Source organism: Phodopus roborovskii, unplaced genomic scaffold, assembly GCF_943737965.1.
Source record: "Phodopus roborovskii unplaced genomic scaffold, PHOROB, whole genome shotgun sequence".
NCBI lineage: Eukaryota > Metazoa > Chordata > Mammalia > Rodentia > Cricetidae > Phodopus > Phodopus roborovskii.
Window position 1 is genome coordinate 20,898,530 of NW_026126448.1, and position 24,132 is coordinate 20,922,661.

General features: G+C 51.3%; 2 protein-coding genes across 5 annotated transcripts; one reads left to right on the forward strand and one right to left on the reverse strand.

Moving 5' to 3' along the window:
* Positions 1-2,074: 2,074 nt before the first annotated feature.
* Positions 2,075-3,108, reverse strand: Gpr3 (G protein-coupled receptor 3). Its single transcript, XM_051188320.1, has one exon. The coding sequence runs from the start codon at positions 3,065-3,067 to the stop codon at positions 2,075-2,077; it is 993 nt and encodes a 330-aa protein (XP_051044277.1). The 5' UTR covers positions 3,068-3,108.
* Positions 3,109-12,351: 9,243 nt separating this feature from the next.
* Positions 12,352-16,105, forward strand: Cd164l2 (CD164 molecule like 2). Of its 4 annotated transcripts, none has more exons than XM_051189020.1 (6): positions 12,352-12,455; positions 12,825-12,986; positions 13,072-13,143; positions 13,543-13,587; positions 15,126-15,270; positions 15,792-16,105. In XM_051189020.1, exons 1-6 carry the CDS (start codon positions 12,368-12,370, stop codon positions 15,796-15,798), a joined length of 519 nt encoding a protein of 172 aa, XP_051044977.1. In that variant the 5' UTR covers positions 12,352-12,367; the 3' UTR covers positions 15,799-16,105. The 4 variants fall into 4 exon arrangements, with proteins under 4 accessions (XP_051044977.1, XP_051044976.1, XP_051044979.1 ...); XM_051189019.1 differs by lacking the exon at positions 15,792-16,105 and adding an exon at positions 15,532-15,587; XM_051189022.1 differs by lacking the exons at positions 13,543-13,587; positions 15,792-16,105 and adding an exon at positions 15,532-15,587.
* Positions 16,106-24,132: the final 8,027 nt, after the last annotated feature.

Genomic DNA, 24,132 nt, shown 5'->3' on the forward strand with positions numbered 1-24,132 from the left:
AGATGGTTGTGAGCCCCTGTGTGGGTGTTGGGAATTGAACCCAGGCCCTCTGTGGAGGCCACTAATGCTCTTAGCCACTGAGCAGTCTCTCCAGCCTTCCCTTTATTTCTGTGTGTTGTTAGGGATTAAATCCAGAGCCTTGACTACACTCTACCTCTGAGCTGTAGCTCCAGCTCTTAGTGTTTTGAGACAGGGCCTCACTATACAACTCTAGCTGGTATTGAACTCAGTGTGTAGCTGAGGCTAGCCTAGTATTCATGATCCTCTGGCCTGCATCTCCAACACAGGAATTATAGGTATGTGCCACACCAACCCAGAGCTTCCCCTTAAGCTGCCTCTGCCCTTGTGGTGAGCACAGGGCCTTTTTCCCTTCCTAAGCTCCAAGTTCAAGTCTCCAGTTGACACACTGTTACATAGAAAAGCTTTACCAGCTCCACAATGACCAGACTCCATGTAACCAGACACCATGTGATCACCTCCCAAATGTGGACCGCTGGCCCCTAAGGATATAAGGCAAGGTCCAGAAGGTTCTAAGCACCATGGTCAGTTAAAAAAAAGGGGGGGTGGAATGAGAAGTCATTGCCCAGGAGACTGACACAGATTTGGGAAACAGATGTTCTAGGTTTGAGTATTGGTCTTGTGTTTCCTAGCTATGTGACCTCAGCCTCAGTTTTCTCATGGAGGTCAAATGGAGACAATATTATCTGTGCTGGGATGTTGGTTAGGCAAATGCTCTTATCACAACACCTACCCAAAGGAAACACTGTTGGAAGTAAGCTATTACTATGAAGAGAACTTGCATGCTAGAAACAGGTTCTGCATGCCTGAGCCCTGAACTAGTTACTGTGGACAGACTGTCGGTACCCTCAATCTATGAGGAGTCTAATAGCCTGGTCCCTGTCCCTGGGTACTGAGGTTCTTGCAAGTTGGTATCCAGGGTCTGGCCCCAGGGGCACTGACATCTTGCAGTGTCTGCCACACTCTACTGTGGGTCTCCAGTTTCCCAGACTTCTTGGGGAGTCACACTCTCCTGGCTCAACGCCATGCCATGCATATGCACAAACACAAGTACTTATCCAAAAATCGTTTTTTATTGAGTTAGGGACTGGACAGGAATGCACTGGGGACCATACCCCTATTGGCAGAGGGGTGGGGTATTGGCTCTTGTCCCGCCTCCTCTAGGGCACCTCAGGGTAAGGAAGGCCTGGCCCCCAGGCCATGGCTGTGGCGCTGAAAGCCAGGCTGGAGAAAGATGGGGGTGCGTTTTATAGTCCCGACTACTTGCCGGTTGCAGTTCCCCCAAATGGCCACCAGAGGGAAGCCGGGCCTCAGCGCAGAGGAATTCTCGGTTACTCGGGTGATGGCTTCTTAAAAAAATAAAAAAAACCAGAGGCTGGTGTGTTCCTCCTGCAAACCCGAGCAATGTGGGCTGGGGAGGAGGCTCTGGTTTCTATGATCTCTCTGATAAAAAATAAGCAAAAATAACAAAATACATTGTTTTTCTTTCTCCATCCCCACTCTGGGAACTGAGGTCAGAAACGGGGACAAGGGGCCTGGGGACTCCCTGGTATAGACTAGATTTCAAAGTGTGGGTCTCTTTTTTTCCCCTTATCACCCATAGGTAAATTTATAAATAAATACATAATAAATAAATAAATATATTTTCTTTGTATGTTCACATATAGAGTGATAAATCTTTCATGTAGGCAACTGAGTGATTAACCTCTCTGACTCTGGACTTCCAAAATTCAAAACTAAAGTGGCATGGTCAAGGTCAAGTTTCAGGGAAGGAAGATCAAGGACTTGGAATGATGCTGTAAAATTCCCAGAATTCTGGAATTGCAAACCACTTGGAACCATCATCTGGAACATTCTAGAACCATGCAGCCAGCTGAGCCAGCCAGGCCCCTGAAGGAGTCTTGAACAAATGAGATCCTAAAACACCCAATGTCTTAGAACTCCAGAACCAGCTGGGTCTTAAGGGTGTGGAGCTGGGGGATTGGAACTAAGCCCTGGGGGGCCTAACATTCTGAAATTCTGTAGTTGTCAAAGCCACCCAACCACCAGGATGAAACTAGACATCGCTAGGGGACCGGGACCGGAATGGAATCTTGGAAGTAGAGCAGCAGCAGCAGACGGCCCACAGCACCTTCTGCACGTCTTGGTTGCGGAAGGCGTAGATGACTGGGTTGATCATGGAGTTGTAGGTGGCAGGAAGCAGGGTGAGATAGGTATAGAGATATGGAGAGTTGGCATCTCCCAGGAGGCAGTAGACAGTGAAGGGCAACCAGCAGGCAGCAAAGGCGCCAAGCACCACAGCCAGTGTGGCGATGCCCTTGCGGGTGGCCACGTAGTGAGAGGCAGGCAGCAGGTGTCGCTGGAGGGCAATCTGCTGGGCATGGCGGCAGACAATGCGGCAGATCTGGGCATAGAGCTGCAGCATGATGCCAAACACCATGAAGAAGGCGATGGCCAGGACCACCAGATGGTTCTTGGAGAGTGGATATACCACACCACAGGTGGTCAGGCCATCCCGGCAGTTCCAGGCCAGCACAGGAACCAGCCCCAGGCCCAGAGCACCCACCCACACCAAGGCCAGCATCACATAGGTCCGAGTTACTGTTGTCTCCGAGTAATAGGTGAGGGCGTTGTACAGGGAAAGGTAGCGGTCAACAGTGATGGCCAGCAGGCTGCCAATGCTGGCAGTAAAGGCCATTGCTAGCACGCCAACCAGCACCAGGCTCATCTCCTGTGATCCAATGCAGAAGACCGCTGCAAAGTATAGGACCAGGCCCAGGCCTGCCAGCAGGTCTGCTATGGCCAAGCTACCCACCAGTAGGAACATGGGGGCGCGGAAGGCGGGAGTGCCCACGATGATGGCCACCACCAGTGCATTCTCGCAGGACACCAGGGTGCCTGAGATGCACAGCACCACATCCCAGGCCTTGGGAGAGGGCAGCAGAGTAGCTGGGCCTGTGGGTTCCTCTGCTGGGTCTACACCGCTCACATTGACACTGCCTGAGCCAGCTGAGAGCCAGGCCATGGAGCTGCCTGTACCCCACATCATAGTACCTGCAGAAGAAAGGCCCTATGAGACAACTGGCAGGTCTGCATCCTCACAGGAGGCCCTTGGAGGAGAGATACCTCTCAGGATAACAGGTAGGAAACCAATGCCCTGTCACTCAATTCATGTCCTGAGGCTCTGGCCCCATGCTTTGTCCTTTGATGGCTCCAGGCTTCTGAACAGGGGCCCCTTTTCCTACCCATCTCTTCCCTGTGTCTCTTCACCCTCCTTTCCATTCCTATTAGTCTTAGAGACCTCTTTGCCACGCGTGGTCAGAGAAGTGGATTAAGCGTTCCATAAGTGAGTGGGGAACCACAAGACTCAAGGTGAGCCTTAAAAAAGCTCATGACTAGGGGAGGGAAACATGTCAAGAACAAGGGCAGTCAGCTCCCTCCCATCAGGGACGATGATGATGACTAGGTTCCTGAAGCTCCCAGACAGACCCTTCACGATTCGCAGCTCTGCCAGCCTCAGGCTCCGCCCCCAGGCAAAGCCGGTTCAGCTTTTTGCCAGCCCCCAATCGACATTTCTAGGGTAACACCTGGGAACTCATTTCTCCTTCACTCTCTTCTAGACTTCTGTCTCCGGACAGACCCCCTTTCTCCACCTAACCCCTGGGTCTCCGTGGCAGACACCCCCTGGTGGAAGCCTGAATTCCTGAGTCAGACCCCGCTTTCTGCTGGGACACCTGGATCTTGGGCCTGACTCCGCCTCCTGCCTTGGATAGCTGAATCCCTAAATAAGACACCTCCCGCTGCTCGGACGCCCAGGTGCCCGCCCCAGATGCCTCCTGCTCTTTCAGTCTCAGATAACTGCTGGTTCCTCCAGGGCCTCGGGTCCCTCAGGAATGCTCGCCCTTTGCCGGGTCACCCAATCACACCGCTCGAGAGCATCCCAACACTTGGGGAGCCGCACACTAATGCAGAATCTGCTAGTCCAGAATCCCAGTTACGACCCCCGGACCCTGAGCAGCTGCAAGCAGACTTCCGCCGGCCCAGCGCCCCTGCACCCTCTTGTCCTCCCAGACTCTGGGTACCCGTGGCAGGGCCCACTACTCACCGCTCAGGACCGGGCACGGCCGGGCCGCGGGGAGCCTCCACTCAGGTCCTGGCAGAGCAAGGTGTACGCGGACCCCAAGAAGCCCCCGCGGCCGCGGGAGACGCGGCGTGAGTCACCCCGCCCCGCCCCCGGCCACCGGTTTGGTGACGTCAGAAGCCCGGTCGGCCAATGGACGCGGCGCGCTGGAGCGCAGCGCGCGATGCGCGGCATAGTAATGAGGCCTTGCGCCGCCTGCTCCCCCATTCATAAAAAGTGACCGTGGCCGCGGCCCCGCCCCCTCTGGAGTCGGCCCGCGCTGTCCTTGACGCGGCGCCCTCTGCGGGTTGGGGGCTTTGGGGGCGCTAGTAGGAGAACCTCAGAAAAGACTCAGGGAGGTCACAGAGGATGTAGGCAGAGGACAAGGAACCGGGATAGTCTGCGGGGGTGACGAGCATCCTCGGGTGTTAGAAATGAGCTGACACAAGACAGGTGATGAGGCTGAATGGGTGTCCCCGGTGAGGACGACAGGCTTTGCCTCTGATAGGGCCCTGGGGTGACAGTGACGGAGCACGAGGGAGTAGGGAGGTGGGTGGCTGTGACGATATGAGCGTGGTGACAGGATCTTGGAGGACGGTGGCTGTGGGACGTTGACGGTGCGGGGAGGGATGGGACTCCTAGGGCAGCCAGAACAGTGTCAGAGTGACTGCAGCATGATGAAGCTCAAGGACCCCAGGGTCTCGGTGGTGGGGACAAGGCTTTGGAGATGAGTATTCAGGTGAGGGAACTTCAGGTCACTGTGACCCTATCAGGTGATAAAGGACTGAGGCGACAAAGCTAAATGAGGACTGTGGGGTCCCGGAACGAAGATCAAACGACTTGTGAGTGGGCCCCAGGGTGAGGGAGCAGGGTAGGAGGTCTGACTGGACAGTGACCCAGCAGGTAAGTTGCTGCCAGGACAGGTCCCGTGATGCTGGGGTTGGGATTAGGAGCTGGGTGATGTCACTTATGTCGGCCCAATAGCGTCCTCGCAGCACAGTAGGGTGCGCATGGCAAGATTTCAAAACCTGAATTATTTATTCAAGGATCTGGAAAGCCAGCGCGGGGAGGTTGAGGTGGGGGGTCACTTCCCCGAAGCAGCAGGAGATAGGGAGCCGGGAAGAACTTGGAAACAGAAGGACCGTGCAGCTCCGTGTCCAGAGCAGCTCTCAGAGCGCCCAGCTTAGGCACCCCAGGGGTTGGGCAGGGGGGAAACTTTTCCCAGCCCTGCCTGCCCGATCTCTAAGGAAATGCCCCATCAGTGACCCTATGACCCCAGTGACCAGTCCTGCCCCCTCTCCCTTTGATCCTCTTTGGAACATTCAAGACTGTAGGAGGGTGTTAGGAGTCAGGTTAGTGTATGAGGCTGAGGAAGGGAAGGCCAAGAGGCAGGGAATAACATCACCCCCTCACAGAACCAGGGCCGAAGAGAAAGGCACATTTTGGGTCGAGTATGGTGAGTTCAGCTGGTAGGAGTAGACAGACCAGCTTTGAGCCCTAAACCCTCCATTTCCAAGCTGTGTGACCGAGGAGTGAGGAGTGAGTCTCTCAGGCGCTCTGAGCCTGTATTTTTTCACTTCTAAAATAGACATTAGTGCCTACTGGGGACTGTTAGGAAGCCTTGGGCCCATTATCAGCACGGGCTATGTACTGGCTGCCACTGGTATATTTGGCCAGTGGGGGACACAAGGGAAGCACAGGTGGGCAATAAGAAAATGAAAAGTAGCTAGATGGTGGTGGCACGCGCCTTTGATCCCAGCACTGGGGAGGCAGAGGCAGACAGATCTCTGTGACTTTGACACCAGCCTGATCTACAGAGCTACACAGAGAAGCCCTGTCTCAAAAAAAAAAAAAAAAAAAAAAAAAAAGGAAAAAGAAAGGAAAGAAAATGAAAAGTGTTAAAAATTGAATTAATTATTTTTTAAAGAAGGACAATGAAGAGTGGCGACAGGAGGCTCTGCTTTGGGGACAGCCAGACCAGACTCTCCTGTTGCAGGCTCTTTGCATGACCTTTCCTTCATAAACCCTTTGCTTTTCCCAGAATGCAACTTTTAGCCACTTCTTCCCAAACAGGCTTCCTGACCCCTGTCACAGATGGCCAGCTAATCCTGTCCCTGTCCCTCCCCTCCTCTGTTTGTTAGGCTTTAGGATGTGCAGGACTCTTAAAACAAAATACTCACATCCTGGCATGGTGGTGCACACCTTTAATCCCAGCACTCGAGAGGCAGAGGCAGATGATCTCTGTAAGTTCAAGGCCAGCCTGGTCTACAGATCAAGTTCTAGGATAGCCAAGGCTACACAGAGGAACTCCGTCTTGAAAAACCAAAACCAAAAACAACCCCCCACTCATATATAAACTAATAAAATATCTAAACAAATTACAAAGAAACAAAGAGAGACACACAGGGAGAGTGAGTGACGGTGGCCCTGGTGAGGTGTGCCCAGAGAGAAGAGAGCACCCCAAGACTTGGATATCCACTTCTTCCCATTTTGAGCCAAGTCCCCAAAGAGCTCTGGTGTCAAAAGGAGGCAGGAGCAAGATGCTAGGGCAGCATTGGGATGAAATGGCATATGAGAGACACCTGCCCGTCTGAATGGCTTTTCAAAGTTCAGTGATGCTCTGGTGAGAACTAGTTTCCAGGTATGGGGTCACACACCCATACTCTCCCATGTGAGAGGCAAAGGAGCAGGAGTTTGAGGTCATCTGAGCTACAAAGCCAGCCTGGACCACATGAGACTCTACACCAAACAAACAAACAAAAACAGACTCTGTCCTATCACTGCAGGTCAAGTCTTCAAAGATGCTCCTGTTGTTCTCCAACACTGGTCTATGACTCCTCATTCTGTCCATCTGTCCCTACAGCTGTTTTCTTCCTTTTTTTTAAATATTTTTTTTAACTTTTAACTTACTTTTATTTCATGTGCATTGGTATTTTGCTTGCATGTATGTCGGTGTGTGGCTGTCAGATCCTCTGGAACTAGAGTTCCACATGACAGCTCATGAGCTGAGCTGTCATATGGGTGCTGGGAATTGATCCCAGGTCCTCTGGAAAAGCAGCCAGTATGCTTAATCACTGAACCATCTCTCTAGTCCAGTATTTTCTCCTCCTCCTCTTCTTCTTTAAAGATTTATTTACTATGAATACAGTATTCTGTCTGCATGTTTGCCCGACCACCAGAAGAGGACACCAGCTCTCATTACAGATAGTTATGAGCCATCATGTGGTTGCTGAGAATTGAACTCAGGACATTCTGGAAGAGCAGTCAGTGCTCTTAACCTCTGAGCCATCTCTCCAGCCCTCCTCCTCCCCTCCTCCTCCTTCTCTCCTCCTCCTTCTTTTTAAGACTTTTACTGCTGGGTGATGGTGGCAAACACCTTTAATCCCAGCACTTGGGAGGCAGAGTCAGGGTAATCTCTGAGTTCGAGGCCAGCCTGGTCTATGGAACAGCCAGGGCTACACAGAGAAAACTTGTCTCAAAAAGATTGTTGTTTTTATTTATGTGTATGGGTGTTTGTAGGTTAAGTGTATGCATAGGTATTCAAAGAGACCAGAAGATAGTATCAAATCCTTTGGGAGCTAGAGTCAGGTGGTTGTGAGCTGCCCAGAGTGGGCATTGGGTCCTGTAGAAGAGCAGCTATTTCTCCAGTGCTTGTCTTCCCATCCCCATCCTATCCCCAACCCCAGCTGTTTTCTTGAGATCTTTGGTTCATACAAGCCATATACTGCAATCTGTGTTTGATCCACCATGTGGTTGCTTGGAATTGAACTCAGGACCTCTGGAAGAGCATTCAGGGATCTTAACCACTGAGCCATCTCTCCAGCCCCTGCAATCTGTGTTTGAATTAATCTTTCTTTATAGAATAATCATGACCTTCACCCAAGCAAGCTGTGTCCCCCACAGTGTCCCAAAAATCCCACCACCAAAATCAGTTCTGAATCTACATATGAAGAAGACATCCTGTGTGATCTTGAACATTTGGGCTAGTTTTCTACAAATTTCTGTCGTAGTGACAGTTATCCCAGGGTGAAGACATGAAGGAGCATTTGTTTCTGCTGAAGAAGGCAGATGGTCATGAACTTCATTTGCATGTCACTGAGTACTTTGTGGTGAAAGTTGCCTTTCTGGCTGCCAGGGAGGGAAAGTGTGAGGGCATTTCTAACTTGAGAACACTTGGAGATTCAAAGATTGAGTGATGCAATTATTTTCACATGAGTGTGCTCTCAGGCACCAACGTGTGTGTGAATGCGTGTGAGTGGAGAGAGAGCAGTGTATGTGTGTGTGTGTGTGTGTGTGTGTGTGTGTGTGTGTCTCATCCTGTAGGGCAGACTGGCCTCAGACTCGTGGGAATCCTCTTCAGCTGGAGTTGTAGCTGAGCCACCATACCTGGCTAAGGTCACTCTTAAGTGCTCTCCCCCCCCCCCAGACCCTGTCTCCAGGGGAAGGGCAGCCCTTCTTGCTCCTGTCACCCTATTTATTCCCCACCACCAACTCATGTGCTCATCTTTCCCACCAACAACCCTACAAAGTTAAAGGACAGAGCCCACATTTCATAGAAGCCAAGAAACTCGCCCAAAATCACAATGTGAGTGGTAGGACTGGGCTGTGTAGCAGTGACCAATCCCAGGATGCTTCCCACTCACCCTCTCCCAAAAAGGGGCTGAGTGAAGTCATCTCACTGACAAACCTGCAGTTCCTCAAATGGCCACCAGATGGCTATGAGTTTTCCTGTCCAGGTGAAACTTTTGATTTTATTTTTTTTGCAGCTACAGCTTACTTGGGACTTGAACTTTTAATCCTCCTCCCGTTTTGGTATTACAGGCAGGTGCCACCACATTGTTTTATGTGGTGCAGGGGACCAAACACAGGCTTCTTGCATGCTAAACAAGCACTCCACCATGTGAGCTTACATATGCAGACCCCAGATAAAACTTTACTTCTATCTTCTCCACCAGCCTGGGAACCTTTGGCCTAAATCCAAAGAGAGGTACATGTGTGTCTGCCCGTGCACAGAGAGTCAGTCTCCATTCTGACTACATCCAAAATCCAGAGACTGGACAGTTAGCACACAATACACACACACACACACACAGAGGGAGAGAGAGAGAAAGAGAGAGAGAGAGAGAGAGGTAGTCTGGTGCCCTCTGAGGCATTAAGAGGGCATCAGATCCTCTGGAACTGGAGCTATTGAAGGTTGTGAGCTGTAGGTGTTAGGAATTGAACCCAGGTCCTTTGACAAAGCAACACATGCACTTAACGTCTGAACCATCTCTTCAGCCCTCATTCAAACAATTTCCATTAACAGTGTTTTGGTCTGGGGTGGGGTGGGGTGGGGTGGGGGACAGAGCAATACTCAGGCCACACTCCTGCATTTTCCACCTTCATCTATATTGAGTATCTGCTATTTGCCAGGCACAGAGAAAATGATGCAGTGAACAAAGACCATTGCCTTATTCCAAGAATTTCTACCTTAACAGAAAGAAACAGACAGTGTACAAAGAGAGGCCAAATATAATATCAAGTACATGAGGATTCCTTGAGGGTCTCACAGCACAGTGGGCTGGACACACGTGCACACAAACCACAAACAATGGGAGAGAAGGGCTAATAAGCATCTACTTCATCCTGTGCACAGGGGTTCACTCTGTCATTGTGGAGCATGTAGACCAGGAGACAAATGGGCAGTTAATTATGCATTGGATACACGCTCCAAAGGAAAGCAGGTGCTGGCACGTAGAATAATTAGAACAGGTCTTTTCAGTAGAGAGGTTAGGAAATGAGTCACTTGAAGAGGGAACAGATGAGGTTGACTTTTCAGGACAGAGTACAGCAAGTGGCCAGTCCCCCAGGAGGGGAAGAGTATGAGGATCAGGAAGGAGGCTGGACCAACAAAGGAGCCAACTGAGAGCAGGGCTGAGCCCAGAAGGCATCAGGAGAGACTCCAGTGGATGAGGGAGAGCCATGAGCTGCTGGAGGGCACTGGTGGGCTTGAGGGGGCCGTAGGACTTGGGTGGTTCTTTTCCGAGGACCATTCTCAGTGGCAGCTTACTTAGCTAGACAGATGGAACCAAGGGTGGAGAGTTGGGATAAAGGCAAGAATGCCTTGCAATCAAGGAAGTGAGACCTGATGGGGAAAGCTTGAGACAAGCAAGATACATGGGGTCAGGAGTTCAAGGGTTCCCTATGGAGGACAAGTCATGCTGACAAGCTGCGAACTGAAAGAGATGCAGGCATCTGTGTGAGGGCCAGCTCAGGGAGAGACCATAGGGCAGGGCCCAGGAGACAAGGAGAGATGGCTCGCTGGTTTAGAGCTGTGGTTGTCCTTCCTGAGGAGGACCCAGGTTTGATCCCAGACCCACATGGAAGCACACAACCTTTTATTAAATCTTATTGTTGTTTTGTTTTGAGCAGAGTCTCTTTTTTATGTAGCTCTGGCTGTCCTGGAACTCACTTTATAGACCAGGCTGGCCTCGAACTCAGAGACCCACCTGCCCCTGTCTTCCGAATGCTGGGATTAAAGGCTTGCACTACAACCACCTGGCCTGGTGAACCTTTTTTTTAGCACCAGTTCCAGAGGATCCAATACCCTCTTCTGCCCTCTGAGGGACCAGGCACACACATGGCATACAGACATAAATGCAGATTTAACACTTGTGCTCCTGAAACAAAATTAATTATTTTTCAATTAAAAAAGAGGGTCACCGATTGCTCAAGCTGCCTTTCAGTTACAGGTGTGGTAGAGCTGGAAAGCCAGGATTGGTGTGAAGGTGGAGATTAGAGATTTGTTGGCTATTGTTGTTGTGAGCCACCATGTGGTGCTGGGAATCAAAGCCAGGTCCTCTGGAAGAACAGTCCATGCTCTTAATTATGCCACCATCTCTCCAGCACCTCCCACCCCTTGTGTGAGTGTTGTTCTGTTTTGAGACAGGGTCTCTTTATGTCACCCGGGTTGTCCTGGAACTTTTTATATAGTCATCAGGCTGTTCCTAGACAGAGATCTGACTACCTCTGCCTCCAGAGTGCTGGGATTAAAGGCAAGTGACACTATGCAGGGTTAACCCCACCCTTTTTAAGGCAGGGGTCTTTAGCTAGGCTGGCTTCTAACTCCCTTTGTAGCAAAGGATGGATTTGACCTTCTGATCCTTCTGTTGTCACAACTCACGTGCTGGGATTACACTCATGGACTACCGATCTGGTTTACACAGTGCTGGGGATCCAGCCTAGGGCTTCATACACACAGGCCAAGCATTCTACAAAATGAGCCACATTCCTAGCCCTACTTGCTGGCTTTTAAGGGGAGCCTGACCACAGAAGAACAACCAAGATGATCCCAGGAGAGGACAGAGTCAGGCCCTGGGCTAAGACAGCCACAACTGATTAAGGAGGAGTTGGGGAGGAAGAGGTGCTCTCTTATAAGGAACTGAGAGATGGCTACAGAGAAGTGTTGCAGAACAGGAGACAGCCATGAGGAAGGTCCCCAAAGGCCCAGTGATCTAGTAATAGCATTACCTATGACCCAGGAGGCAGAACACAACATAGTGACCGAGAATGGACAGCCTAAGGTAAGGGGTAGCTGAGACCCAACCCATCCTTCAAAAGGCCAGAGTGTGCATGCTACGTGGTCTGGTCTGAATCAAGTCCAGATTTTGCCACTGTGGGTTCAGACAGGTCACTCACCTATTCCAAACCTCACCTGTGAAGCAGGGTTAGCAAAAGTTTCTAGACAGTGGCATACACCGTTAATCCAAGCCCTGGTCTACAATAGTGAGTTCCAGGACAGCCAGGGAGGGCTACACAGCGATTCCCTAAAAACTCAACCAGAACACAGTTGTATGTTGACAACCCTGGACTCCTTCTCACAGAGATCCACCTGCCTCTGCCTCTCAAGTGCTGGGATTAAGGACCACAACAGTTGAGCATCTCTACGCCTTTCTTTCGTTGTTGTTTTTCGAGACAGGGTTTCTCTATAGTATTGGAGCCTATCCTGGAACTCACTCTCTAGGCCGTGCTGGCTTCAAATCACCAGTCTTCTCTGTCTGGGTCTTCTCTGGCTCTGTCTACACAGAGCCAAGCTCTCCCTAGATCCTCCTACCGGCCACACCCACCAGCCACGCCCCGGTGTGACCACGCCCCCGTTGCCCAGGTCTTTCTCTGGCAAGCTCGGAGAGGAGTCAAGAAAGGACGCGCCACGCCAGCTGTCCGCCGCCCCCCATTCCCGGCCCCGCGCCCATGGCCGCACCCGGACCCCGCGCCTTGCGTGCTGCTCTCTGCGGCGGTTGTTGTTGCCTCCTCCTGTGTGCCCAGCTGGTTATAGCTGGTAACGCTGAGCAGAATCTGATTAGGGGGCAAGGCGGGGCAGGTGGAGCATGTACTTCGCCTTAGTTTCCTGCTCCTGAACGTATAGGCTTGGAGGAGGGAACTTTTTCGACGTCTGCAGGGCTCCAGGAGTGGGTTAAGAACATAGCGCATATTTATAGGTTCTAGGAGACTTAGGTGGATGTTTGGAGGAGGTGACTCCAAATGCCCCGGGAACTTCGGGAGTGGGTAAAAGAAGTTTCCGGGGATGGGGCGTGGAATGCTAGGGAAGCTCCAGGCCTGTGTAGAGGGGTGGGGGCCGCTGTAGTGGGGGGTGGCAGCTTAGTTCCTGGCACTGCTGTTTTCTTCCCATTCTCACCCCCACTCCCAGGTAAAGGAGCACGAGGCTTTGGGCGGGGAGCCTTGCTCCGCCTGAACATCTGGCCCACTGCCCAAGGGGGCTGCAAACACCTGGGACACTGTGAACGCTGTGTCGACAGAGCCCACAACCTCTCCATCTGCATGTGGCAACAGTGTGGGCCAGAGGAGCCAGGTTAGTAGCTGGGCCCTCCCCGAGGCCTGTCTATGCCACCCCCCAGCTTTCTCTTCAGACACTTCCCTGCCCCTTCTCCCACCAGGACACTGCGTGGCCCAAGCCGAGGTGCTCAAGGAGGGTTGCTCTCTCTACAACCGTTCAGAGTCCTGCCCAGGTAAGGGAGATAACGCTAAGCTGGCACGAAGGGAGGAGAGTGAGGTGTCCCCAGCCACAGCCTGCTTCCAGGAGGTACTAACTTCTCTCAGGGAGTGGACTGCACCGGTGAATAGCTGGGTCCTTGTCCGCAAACAGTTGTACCTTGCCTTGGCTGGTATTCTAGCCTATAAATTGGTCTAGGTGTGTCCAAGGGCTGGGGTCTTCCTGAAGCAAGTGTCATCAGACAAAGATGGAACACGGGGGCGGGATGGGGTGGGGGGAGGGGCACACAACTGTGTGACTAGGTTTGAATGAGGCAGGAATGTGTTCCGAGTGGGAGGTGGGTCCAGCTCCTGACCCAGGCTAGCGTGCCTGATAGGAGAGAAGCCTGTTTCACCATGGATCCCTGTCTCCTCAGCTTCCCACCACCATCCCACCCATGAACCGGAGACAAGCACAACAGGTAGGCCCTTCCCCGGGAATGGGGGTAGGACATTGGTAGAAGGGACAGGCGGTGTGGGCACAGGCACTGACATGCTCCGTGACCTCAGTCCTGAGTTCTCTACATCTGTGAGATGGGTTGGACGTATCCTGCCTCAGTGCAGCGAGGATTTATGGGGCTGTGTAAGGCCCACTTCACTGTCTAATGCATCAGCACCCAAAGCAGTCAGGAAATGGCAGCTTCGTCACCGGGTCTGGGAACTCCAGGTCCCTGCTTGGAGATGCGGAGATGCTGAGAGATGCCCTCCCGACCACCTGCTACAAGCTGAGGGCCCCAAAGTGGGTTCCCAGCAAAGTAGGGGAGGAACCCCATCTGCCTCTAGGTCCCCACTCCCCCGCTGAGGCCTAGAGGTCGCACACTTAGCCAGGATGGGCTGAAGAGGCTCGTGGTTAATTAAAGCTGGAAACTGATCTTAAAGAGTAAATTATTGATGGCTCGGCTCCCTCGGCTTGAGCCCCAGATCTGCGTTGCCCAGCTCACTTCTTCCCTTTCTATCGTCTTCCCCAGCATCCTCTGTAGCCCCCAGCTTCAGCCTCAGCAGAGCTGTCCTTCCCATTTTGTGTCCTTAGACTCTGCACTGTTCATGTCCTCTGGGAAGAAGACCCAGCTCCCAGTTGGGCCCCTTGTCCATTGTCCCAGAATGATCTTCCACTTAGCAGTGTTTTCCTGCCCTGGGCACCTGGCCCAGGGCCTGAAATCAAATCTCTGGTCGGAATTGACAGGTAATATGGTCCAGCTGTTAGCCACCAAAGCCTGGACGTAACTCAGTGCGAAGGCCTTCCCTGTCCCTGCGAAGGGTGAAGGGCAGAGGAAGGGGTCAGGGGAGCCTGGGAGGGGACAGGCCAGGTGTGGCCCATTGTGTAGTCTTCACTTGCCCCCTCTGTAGGGTGCTGGTTCTGGGCCCCCACTTCTCCTCTGTTCCTTCTTCTCTGGGTGGGGACTCCAGGCTAGAAGTCCTGAAGAACTGTGTGCCAATTTATCTGCTCCAAGCCCGGTGCCCTTAGCTGAAAGGAGTCTGGTGGCAGAGTTCCAGGTCCATCCTTCCTCTACTGGGCTAGGGAAAGACAGGAAGGATGCAGGAGCACTTGGTCACTGTTAGTTCCATGTGACCAGGAGGCCCAGAGAGGGTGTGGGTCAAATAAAGCTGTGGAGCAACTCAGGAACAAGGTTGGATGAGGTCCACCCTCCCCAGCCTCAACTATCCCTTCCACCAGCTTGCGGGATACAAAAAGCCTGAGATGATGGACTCGTGTGTGTGTGTGTGTGTGTGTGTGTGTGTGTGTGTGTGTGTGTGTGTGTGTGTGTGTTCAACCCAAGGTTAGACAAGCTAAGCAAGGGTTCCACCACTAAGCTGCACTCCAAGCCCTCAACTGGACTTCAGAGCCTGGTAGTGTGGACCCGGACCCCTTCTTGGGGACTGAAGGAAGCCCCAGGGTGTCAGCTGTGGGATCTGGATCCACAGAGGCCTGTTATAACCTCTACCCTGCCTTATCCTCCAGGGAATCCCCCAGCCCCTGAAGCCCACAGCCCAGGTTTTGATGGAGCCAGCTTCATCGGGGGCATTGTGCTGGTGCTGAGCCTGCAAGCATCCGCCTTCTTTGTGATGCGCTTCCTCAAGGCCAAGGACAGCACTTACCAGACACTGTGAGTACATGGCCAGCAGCAGGGTCCAGCTGCCTTCCCTACTCCCTCCTGCCTGGCAACCTGGCAACATTTCTCTATGGGATGGTCCTAAAGATGATGCCTTCCCTCCAAGCATCCCCCATGGGATGCTATACCCCTTTTTTCTCTAGCTGAGGTTATCCCTTGCCAGATGCTGGGTGGGACCTGGACTCAGTCTTCAGAGTTCAGCGTCTGAGGGTCCAGCTGAGCCTTTGTATCTTTGTCCCCTCATGCTGCCAGCAGGGAAGAGAGCCAGTAGGTGACACCCCCAGGCCAGTCCTCAGTCCACTGCAGCCATGAGCAGCAGCCAGGGCTGTGTGTACAGTGTGGTTTTCTCTAAGGAAGGGGCTGGGCGGGTTCCTGTGTGCCTGCTGTGTGTGTGTGCTGTGGGGCCAGTTGTGCACCCTGCATTAAAGTGTCCATTCTTCCAGCTGTGGCTGCTCTCTGGGAAGTGGGGTGGGGGACCCTCACCCCTGAGTGTTCTCTCTGTCTGGCCTCCACAGAATCTGACCCCAGTGGTCCTGGCTCCACCTTGAAAGGACAGAGGACTCAGAGGCCACCCCTTGATTGCCTTATGGGCACTGGGGGGTGGGACACACTTTGGCCACCAGTTTCTGGTCCCAGTAGGCACAGGGCACCGAGCTGATGGCTGACATTCTTTCCTGTCCTGGGCCTGGCACCTGTAACTGAACCATCCTTGAACCCTCCCGTGGCTCATGCAGTCAGCTGGGTCCCCAGCCTGATACTTGATGTCTGCTGTTTCTTCTTACCAACCCAGTGTGGGGGCCACTCCCAAATAAAGACCTGTTTCCACCCAGGCTGTACGTGAATTGGATGGGATGAGAGAGGGACCTCTGTTTAGTACCAATGTCTCCCTTTAAGATGTTTTCAAGCTGTGGGAGGGCAGTAAGATGGCCCATGGGTAAAGGGGCTTATTATGTGATCCTGACAACCTGAGGTCAGTCCCTGGAACCCACCTGATTGAAGGAGAAAACTGTCTCCTGCAGGTTGTCCTCTGATCTCCACAAGCACTGTGGCACATGCCTGCCCCCCCAGTGGATATTTAAAATATTTGAATTTTTAAAAAATATTTTAGGGATTGGGAAGATGGCTCTGCAGTTAAGATCATGCATTGCTCTTTTTTGTTTTGTTTCATTTTGGTTTGGGTTTTTTGAGACAGTTTCTCTATGTATCCCTGACTGTCCTGGAACTCGCAGAGATCCACCTGCCTCTACCTCTGCCTCTGTCTCAGCCTTTACCTCCTGAGTGCTGGGATTAAAGGCCTGTGCTACCACTGCCCATGCACTGCTCTTGAAGAGGGCCCTAGTTGAATGTCCAGCATTCATGTTGAACAGCTCACAGCCATATGTAACTCCTGATCCAGAGTGATCACACACTCCTGGTCTCTGTGGGCACCTGCATTCATCTGTATCTACCCAGGCACACATATGCACATCAGTAAAAATAAAGACAAACTTTTTAAAAAGACACTTCCAAGCCAGGAACTGGGAGTCAGGTGTGGTGGTGTGTATCTGACACTCAGGATCAGGAGTTCAAGGCCAGCTACAGCTACATAGTAAGTTCTAGGATAGCTTTGGCTATATAAGGCCTCAGACATTTTTTATTCTCAAGCCAGGCATTATGACACATACCTGTCAACTCAGCATTTGGTAGGTTAGAATTAGGACCAGGGGTTCATGGTCATCATCAATTGCAGTGAGGATGTAAGCAACTGAGTACAAGGCCAGTCTCAATCACATAACATCCCATCTCAAAAAATCAAAATCATCACAACAAGGAATTGCATCTGGGATGTCTTTTCTCAGGTTAATTTTATCTTTATATGTGTATGTTTATGGTGTGTATGTGTGTGTGTGGTGTGTATGTAATGTGTGTGTGGTATATGTATATGTTGTGATGGATGTGTGTATGTTTTGTGTGTGTGTAGCATATGTGGTGTGTATGTAGTGCATCTGTGTGGGGGGGTGTGTGTAGCATATGTGTGTGTGTAGTCTATCAGTGTGCAGTACATGTGAGCAGGAACATGCATGCTTGTGTGAGTGTGCAGAGGCCAGGGAAGGAGGTTGGGTGCCTCTCTTTGTTGACCCTCTCAGTGCTGTGAGGTGGGGTGTCTCGCTGAACTGGAAGTTGACATTTTGACTAGCTGCTCAGTCTGACATCTGGAACATGCCTGTCTGTCTATATGCCCCTGCCCTAGGGCTAGGGTAACCCAGCCACTCCTGCTTTCTTATATGGGTGCTGGGGGTTCAAATTCAGGAGCTCATGTTTACACAGCAGTGGCTCTTACCACTGAGTACCTCCCCAGCCCTCTGTGCTACCTCTGACCCTCTTCTAGAAAGAGTATGGACACCAGCCAGGTAAGTATGCTCACTCACAATTGCACCCCTGAATGTCGGTATTGCTGGATGGTACCATTGGAGAGGCTGGGCTGGGGTTGGAGTCTCAGATTTCTGACTCTAAGGTGAACAGAACACCAGGATTCCTTTCTGGAAGCTTCTGCTGCTCTCTCAGTCCCTAAAATTAAGCACCTGCCCCAAAGCCAGGGATGGGGGTGGCGACAGGCGGGACTCTTGGGACTCTTGGGACCATCTGGCAGGCAGAAGACGGACAATCCTGGCACTGTTCTTGCTACCAGGCCTGTATTTTGGATCTTAGAACATTCTGTCCCAGCTGTGCTAGGAGCTTGCAAGCTCAGCTAGTGCTGTCACGGCTCAGGGCCTCAGTTCATTATCTGTAAAGTGGGATGGCATCTTGGTTGGATGTGGAAAGGCTCCGAGCAGGCGGATGTGACCCGTTCCTCTCCAGAGCACCCAACACCCTTCAGGAACGTGGCCTGCAGTCTTTGCCTTGCGCCCCCTCCATGCTCCCACGAGGGTCTCTGGCTGCAGCTGAAGAGCCTCCAAGGAACCTGGGATCCACAGGTGGTTCCAGCTACCACTGGGACTCACCTGCTCACATGTGGATCACCAGCCACATGTGGGTCTGCTCCTCAGTGCTCACCTTCCTACGCGTCCATGTAAGGCTCACATCTGTCCACTCAGGCACCAGCCTCCCTGCCAGTCCTCTAGCTCCCAGAAGCTCCTGCTTCCAGTCCCCTGCTTCTTCCTTCTCTAAGCCTTTGATTCTGCTGCTCCTCCTAACAATTGCCCTTCCCGCAGCTTGCTCTGTATGATTGCTTTCCTGTGTCTGGCTCCTGTATCAAATTCTGTCTTTTTCTTTAAAAGAAGTGAATGAGTTCCAGAATAGGGCAGTGGTGGTACATGCCTTTAATCCCAACACGAAGAAGGCTGTGAGTTCAAGGTCAGCCTGGTCTACAGTGCAAGTTCCAAGACAGCCAGAGCTGTTATACAGAGAAACCCTGTCTTAAAAAACCGAAAACCACGAGCTAGAGAGATGGCTCAGCGGTTAAGAGCACTGCCTGTTCTTCCAAAGATCCCGAGTTCAATTCCCAGCAACCACATGGCAGCTCACAACCATCTGTAATGAGATCTGGTACCCTCCTCTGGCCTGTAGACATACAGAACATTGTACACATAATAAATGAATAAATCTTAAAAACAAAAACCAAAAGACCCAAAAACAAACCAAACAAAATAAAACCTTAAAGAAAAACAAATGTTGAAGTCAGGTTCCTTCCTCCATCTTTCCAAGCTGCCATGGTGACACATGCGAATGCCCTGGCTGGTGCTCTAAGGTCACCCACAAAGATGAAGCCCCTTTTGAAGCTGTGCTCTGAAGTCACCATCCGATCTCTAACTGTACTAATGAGCATGGCTACCTTGGCAAATCTGAAGTCACTGATGACCACAGAGCTGGGAACAGTGCTGTCAATCATACGAGTAGGTTAGGCAGGAAGGCGGGGTGAGCCCCAGACCTGATGCAGCTTGTTGAAGACAGAATAGTCCACTTCCATCCATCCATCCATTCCGTCCCATTGTACCAACAACCTCAGCTGTCCCCATGGAGAAGCAAGAAGAGAAACAGTGAAGACAACCCCAAATAATATGCCTTGGTGGGAGGTAGGGCTGGGTGTGGCTGTCTGCAACTGTAATACAGGCTGAAGGTCAGGAGTTCAGCTCCAGCCTGGGCTACACGAGACCTTGTCTCATAAACAGGTAAAAATAATAATAGTGGTAAATAAATAGGGACCAGTAAGATGGCCCAGAAGGTAAAAGCCTGAGTTTAATTCCTACATGGCATGCACACACCCAAATAAAGAAATACATGTAAAAGTAAAGCCAGGTGTGGTGTATACTCATAATCAGAGTTCTCAGGAGGCCGGGGAAGAAGATGCTGGGAGTTTAAAGGCCAGCCCAAGTTACACAGTGACACTGTCTCAAAAACAAGAGTGAACATGGAGGTTTATTCAAGAAAGTTCCCCTAGAACTGGGTGGTGGTGGCACACACATTTAATCCCAGCACTCAGGAGGCAGAGGCAGGTGGATCTCTGTGAGTTCAAAGCCAGCCTGGTCTACAAAGCTAGTTCCAGGACAGGCTCCAAAGCCACAGAGAAACCCTGTCTGAGGGGGGAAAAAAAGAAAGAAAAAAGAATGGGTCCCCTAGGCTCGTGTATTTGAAAGCTTGGTCGCTGTTGGAACCGTTTGGGAAGGACTAGGCGGTGTGGCCTTGGTGGAGGGGGTGTGTCACTGGGAGTGGGTTTTGAAGTTGCAAAATCCCAAGCCACTGTCAGTCAGCTCCTGCTCTGTGTCCTTATGGGCCCTCAGCCCCTGCTGTGACACCATGCCTGTGTGCCCTGGTCACAGTATTTATCACAATGGAAAAGTAAGACAAAGAGTGACAACCACTCCTTCCCTGGGCCCCTCCCTGGACATGACTGCAGTTGCCAGTGCATTTTAGAAGTTCTCTGTGAATTTACAGCTTATGTACACATGTGTAGCTTTTTTATAGCACAAAGTGGGTCCATGCCGCTCTGTAGTCACTGCTTCTGTACCGGCTGGATGCATCATGTGGCTTGTCCAGATGGTCATAGCTTATTTGCCTGGATCCTATCAATGACTGCTGGGGCCGTTTCCATATTGACTCAAAAGTAGCCATGCACAGGCCTGTGTGCAAAGCTTGGCACTGCCGTAGGAAGGCTTGGATAAAAGTCCCTAGAGATGGGATATGAGCATCTCAGGGCATCCCTCTCAGCGATCCATCTATTCCATAGGCTAAGAGCCTCAGCTTTTCCTGACACCTCAGCTGTCCCCACTCCACCCACACTGGCCTGACATCGCACGGGCGTCCAGAGTGACTGACCTCATTCCCTCCCTGCTCCCACATCCCTTCATGCTCTTCTCTAGGCTCCATCCTTACCTCTCACAGCTGGCCCAAGCCTCCTGCCTCTAGGCACCTGACCGCACACTGATTTGCCTATGCTAACAGCTGTTTCCAAGTCTCCAAGGGATTCAAACTGCAATAGGCAGTCACTTCCCTAAGGGTACTTCGTTCTCTGGGTTGGGTGGGGTTTGCTGTACAGGGACTGGCTGAAAGCTCTGTGGCTTTGGGCCTGTGTGGGTGGTACAACAAAATCATGGCTCATCTCTGAGCTTTGTGTTTTGTTTTGTTTTTGAGGCAGGGTTTCTCTATGTAGCCATGGCTAGCCTTGTCCTAGATCTCACTTGGTAAACCAGGCTGGCCTCAAATTCATAGAGGTCTGCCAGCCTCTGCCTCACCAGTGCTAGCATTAAAGTCTTACACCAGCATGCCTGACATGAGCCTCTCTTTTTTTCCTCTCTTGTTCATGTGTATGTACACATGTGTGCGTTTGCAAATGCTGGGATTAAACCCCAGGATTTATGAATGCCAAGCACTCACTCTATAATAAACCACACCCGTGCCCATTTGTCCAGGGTTTACTAAGCACAGTTTGTAGCAGGATCAATGCTAAGGAGCAGGAGAGTCTGCGGGGATGAGTAAGTCAGTAAACTACTTGCGGTGCTGTGTGACCCTAAAGAGCGAAGTTTAGGTCCTCTGCTCCCACATAAAAGGCAAGCGTGCCCTGGCCCTGGCGTAGTGCACACACTTTTAATCCCAGCACTCAGGAGGCAGAGGCAGGGGGATCTCTGTGAGTTCAAGGCCAGCCTGGTCTACAGAGAGACTTCCAGGACAGCCGGGGCTGCATAATAGAGACCCTGTCTCAAATAAATGAATGAGTAAAATATTTGTAAAAATTTATTTATTTTTATGTCTATGAGTGCCCTATCTGCATGTGAAATTTTATGCCAGAATGGGAGGACATCAGATCTCATTACAGATGGTTGTGAGCCACCGTGTGGTTGCTGGGAATTGAACTCAGGACCTCTGGAAGAATAGTGAATGCTCTTAACCTCTGAGCCATCTCTCCAGCCCCTATAAAAGATTTTTTTAGGTAAGGTAGAAAGTGGCTGAGGGAGACATCTAACACTGACCTCTAGCCTCCACATTCACCCCCAGGTGACTAAGCGTGACACAGGTGTAACAGGTAACCCATACGTGGTGGCAATGGCCTCCATTAATATTGTTGACAAGGACGATGTGGTGGAGGCAGCAACAGGGCTGGACCTTTACAGAGAGGCAGAGCTATACAGGTAGAGAATAAAGGAGGGAATTCTACCTAGAAAGTGTGAATGAGAGCGTAACTCTGGGGAAATCCACAAGAACGAGTGGGGAGATCTGGAGAGATGGCTGCTGGGCCCTGAATATGAGCGTGGACAGGGAGAGGCAATCCTCTGGGGTCTGAGGCAGGAAAACCCTGCTGGCTCCAGTCTGGGTGGGGTGTCCTAGAGGACAACAGGAAGAAGTCTTTCTTCAAATTACCACCCTCATGGCCTGGGCCTTATAAGCTGGCAACCCTCCCAATGATGGCCTCAACAACACAGACTTACTATGGGCCCTACTGTTCTTTCTCTCCTGTTTGAAGGGCCGCATGTATGAGGACCCAAGGTCACCCCAGCTGCCCAGGTAGCTGCTAAGATGCCATTCACATCAACTCACTCTTCATTTGATGAGATATGCCATTCTGTAAATATGTTTCTCTTATTGGTTGATGAATAAAACACTGTGGCCAATAGGGCAGCAGGATAGGAGAGTCTAGAAGATGTGGAGGATTCTGGGAAGTGTAGGCAGAGAGCAGTTGCCATGTATCCCAGGTGAGGCATTGTCTGGTGAGAGAAGACCATGTAAAAATACTTACATTAATAGAAATGGGTTAATAATTAAGACAGCTAGCCAATAAGAAGCCCTAGTAATCGGCCAACAATATTATAATTAATAGAAGTCTCTGAGTGTTCATTTGGGGTTGACGGGGCTGTGGGCCCAGGCTGGTGAGAAATAGTTATGTAACTAACAGTCATTTTTTTTTTCTTATCCCAAGAAGGGCAAGAGTTTGATAATTTGGACTTTTCTTGCAAATACATGTAAATAGGGTATAAATACTTCAAAACCTTGTCCTCTCAGGAAGCAGATACCCTGACATCTAGAGTCTGGGAAGTAGAAGGAATTGCAGAGAAGTCTGGAGGAGACATGTTCACCATGTTCCTACTGGCCCAGGAAATCTCTGGGAGAAGGGAACTCAAGGTACCCAAGGTAAGGGATGCTAAGGACCTGACAGGAAAGGTCCTTGACGTAACCTGTGTCTGGGTGTGGTGGTTTGAGTAAGAATGGCCTCCAGAGGCTCATATATTTACATGCTTAGTCATTAGGAAGTGGCACTATTTGAGAAGGATTAGACGGTGCGGCCTTGTTGGAAGAAGTGTGCCACTGGGGGGTGGCTTTAAGGTTTCAAAAGCCATTGCCACATGCTCAGACTTTCTGTGTCTGCCTGCCTGCCTTCCTTCCTGCCTGCCTGCCTGCCTGCAGATCAGGAAATAGCTTTCTACCTCTTCAGCACTATGCCTGACTGTGTGCCACCATCCTCCCTACTATGGGGATGATGGACTAACCCTCTGAAATTGTAAGCCAGTCCCTAGTTAAATGCTTTCTCTATAAGAGTTGCCATGGTCATGGTCTCCTCACAACAGTAGAACATGACTAAGACACTGAGGTACAGCAGTTGCTGTCTGTATTGAGCAGCCACAACAGAGAAGCAGGAGCCTCCTCTGTGCCAAGCTCCAAATGGGTGTGTGCCCAGTATCCTGGGATGTGCCAGGCAGATCGCCGCACTGTCTATGTTTTACTGTGGGGGACAGTGAAGCTCAGAGAGGACCAACTTCTTGTCCCCGATTAGAGAGGCAGAAAAGGGCAATAATTTGATTGGGGCACCAAAGCCTGTTTCTCTTCTTCCTTCCTTCCTTCCTTTTTTTTTTTTTTTTTTTTTTTTCCTTTTGTCCTGAGCATGAGACATAGGACATCTGCTTCTGGGATTTCAGGGCCACCTAAACCAGCAGGCAGGATGGGTCCCAAGGGGGAGCCTGGGGACCATGAGGCTATCCTCTGACTTCACTTTGTTCACAGACTAGGGCTGGGCCCTCTCTGATACTGAGGGCTGCAAGTGTCCCTGGAGGGGGCAGTGTTGGAGGAATGGTGAGGATTTGGAGTAGGGCTGGGTCCCCCACTGTGGGCTCACAGAGCCTCAATTAGGGCGCTCAGACCTCACAGTTGACAATTGGTTCTGTTTCTCTGGGCAGAACATCAGCAAGCCTGCTCCAGTGCCAGGAGGCAAGGAAGCCTTCATAGGAGCAAGGAATCTGGAATCAGGCCAAGCTGGGGTGTTGGGAAGGCTCCAGGCATGGAGGAGCCTCTCCTCACAGCTCTTCATAGTACCCCTCTTTAGTAGCTCCCAGGATCGGAGAGGGCTGCTGGGTCCCTCACTTGTTCCAGAATCTGGGTGGAGGAGTTTGGGAA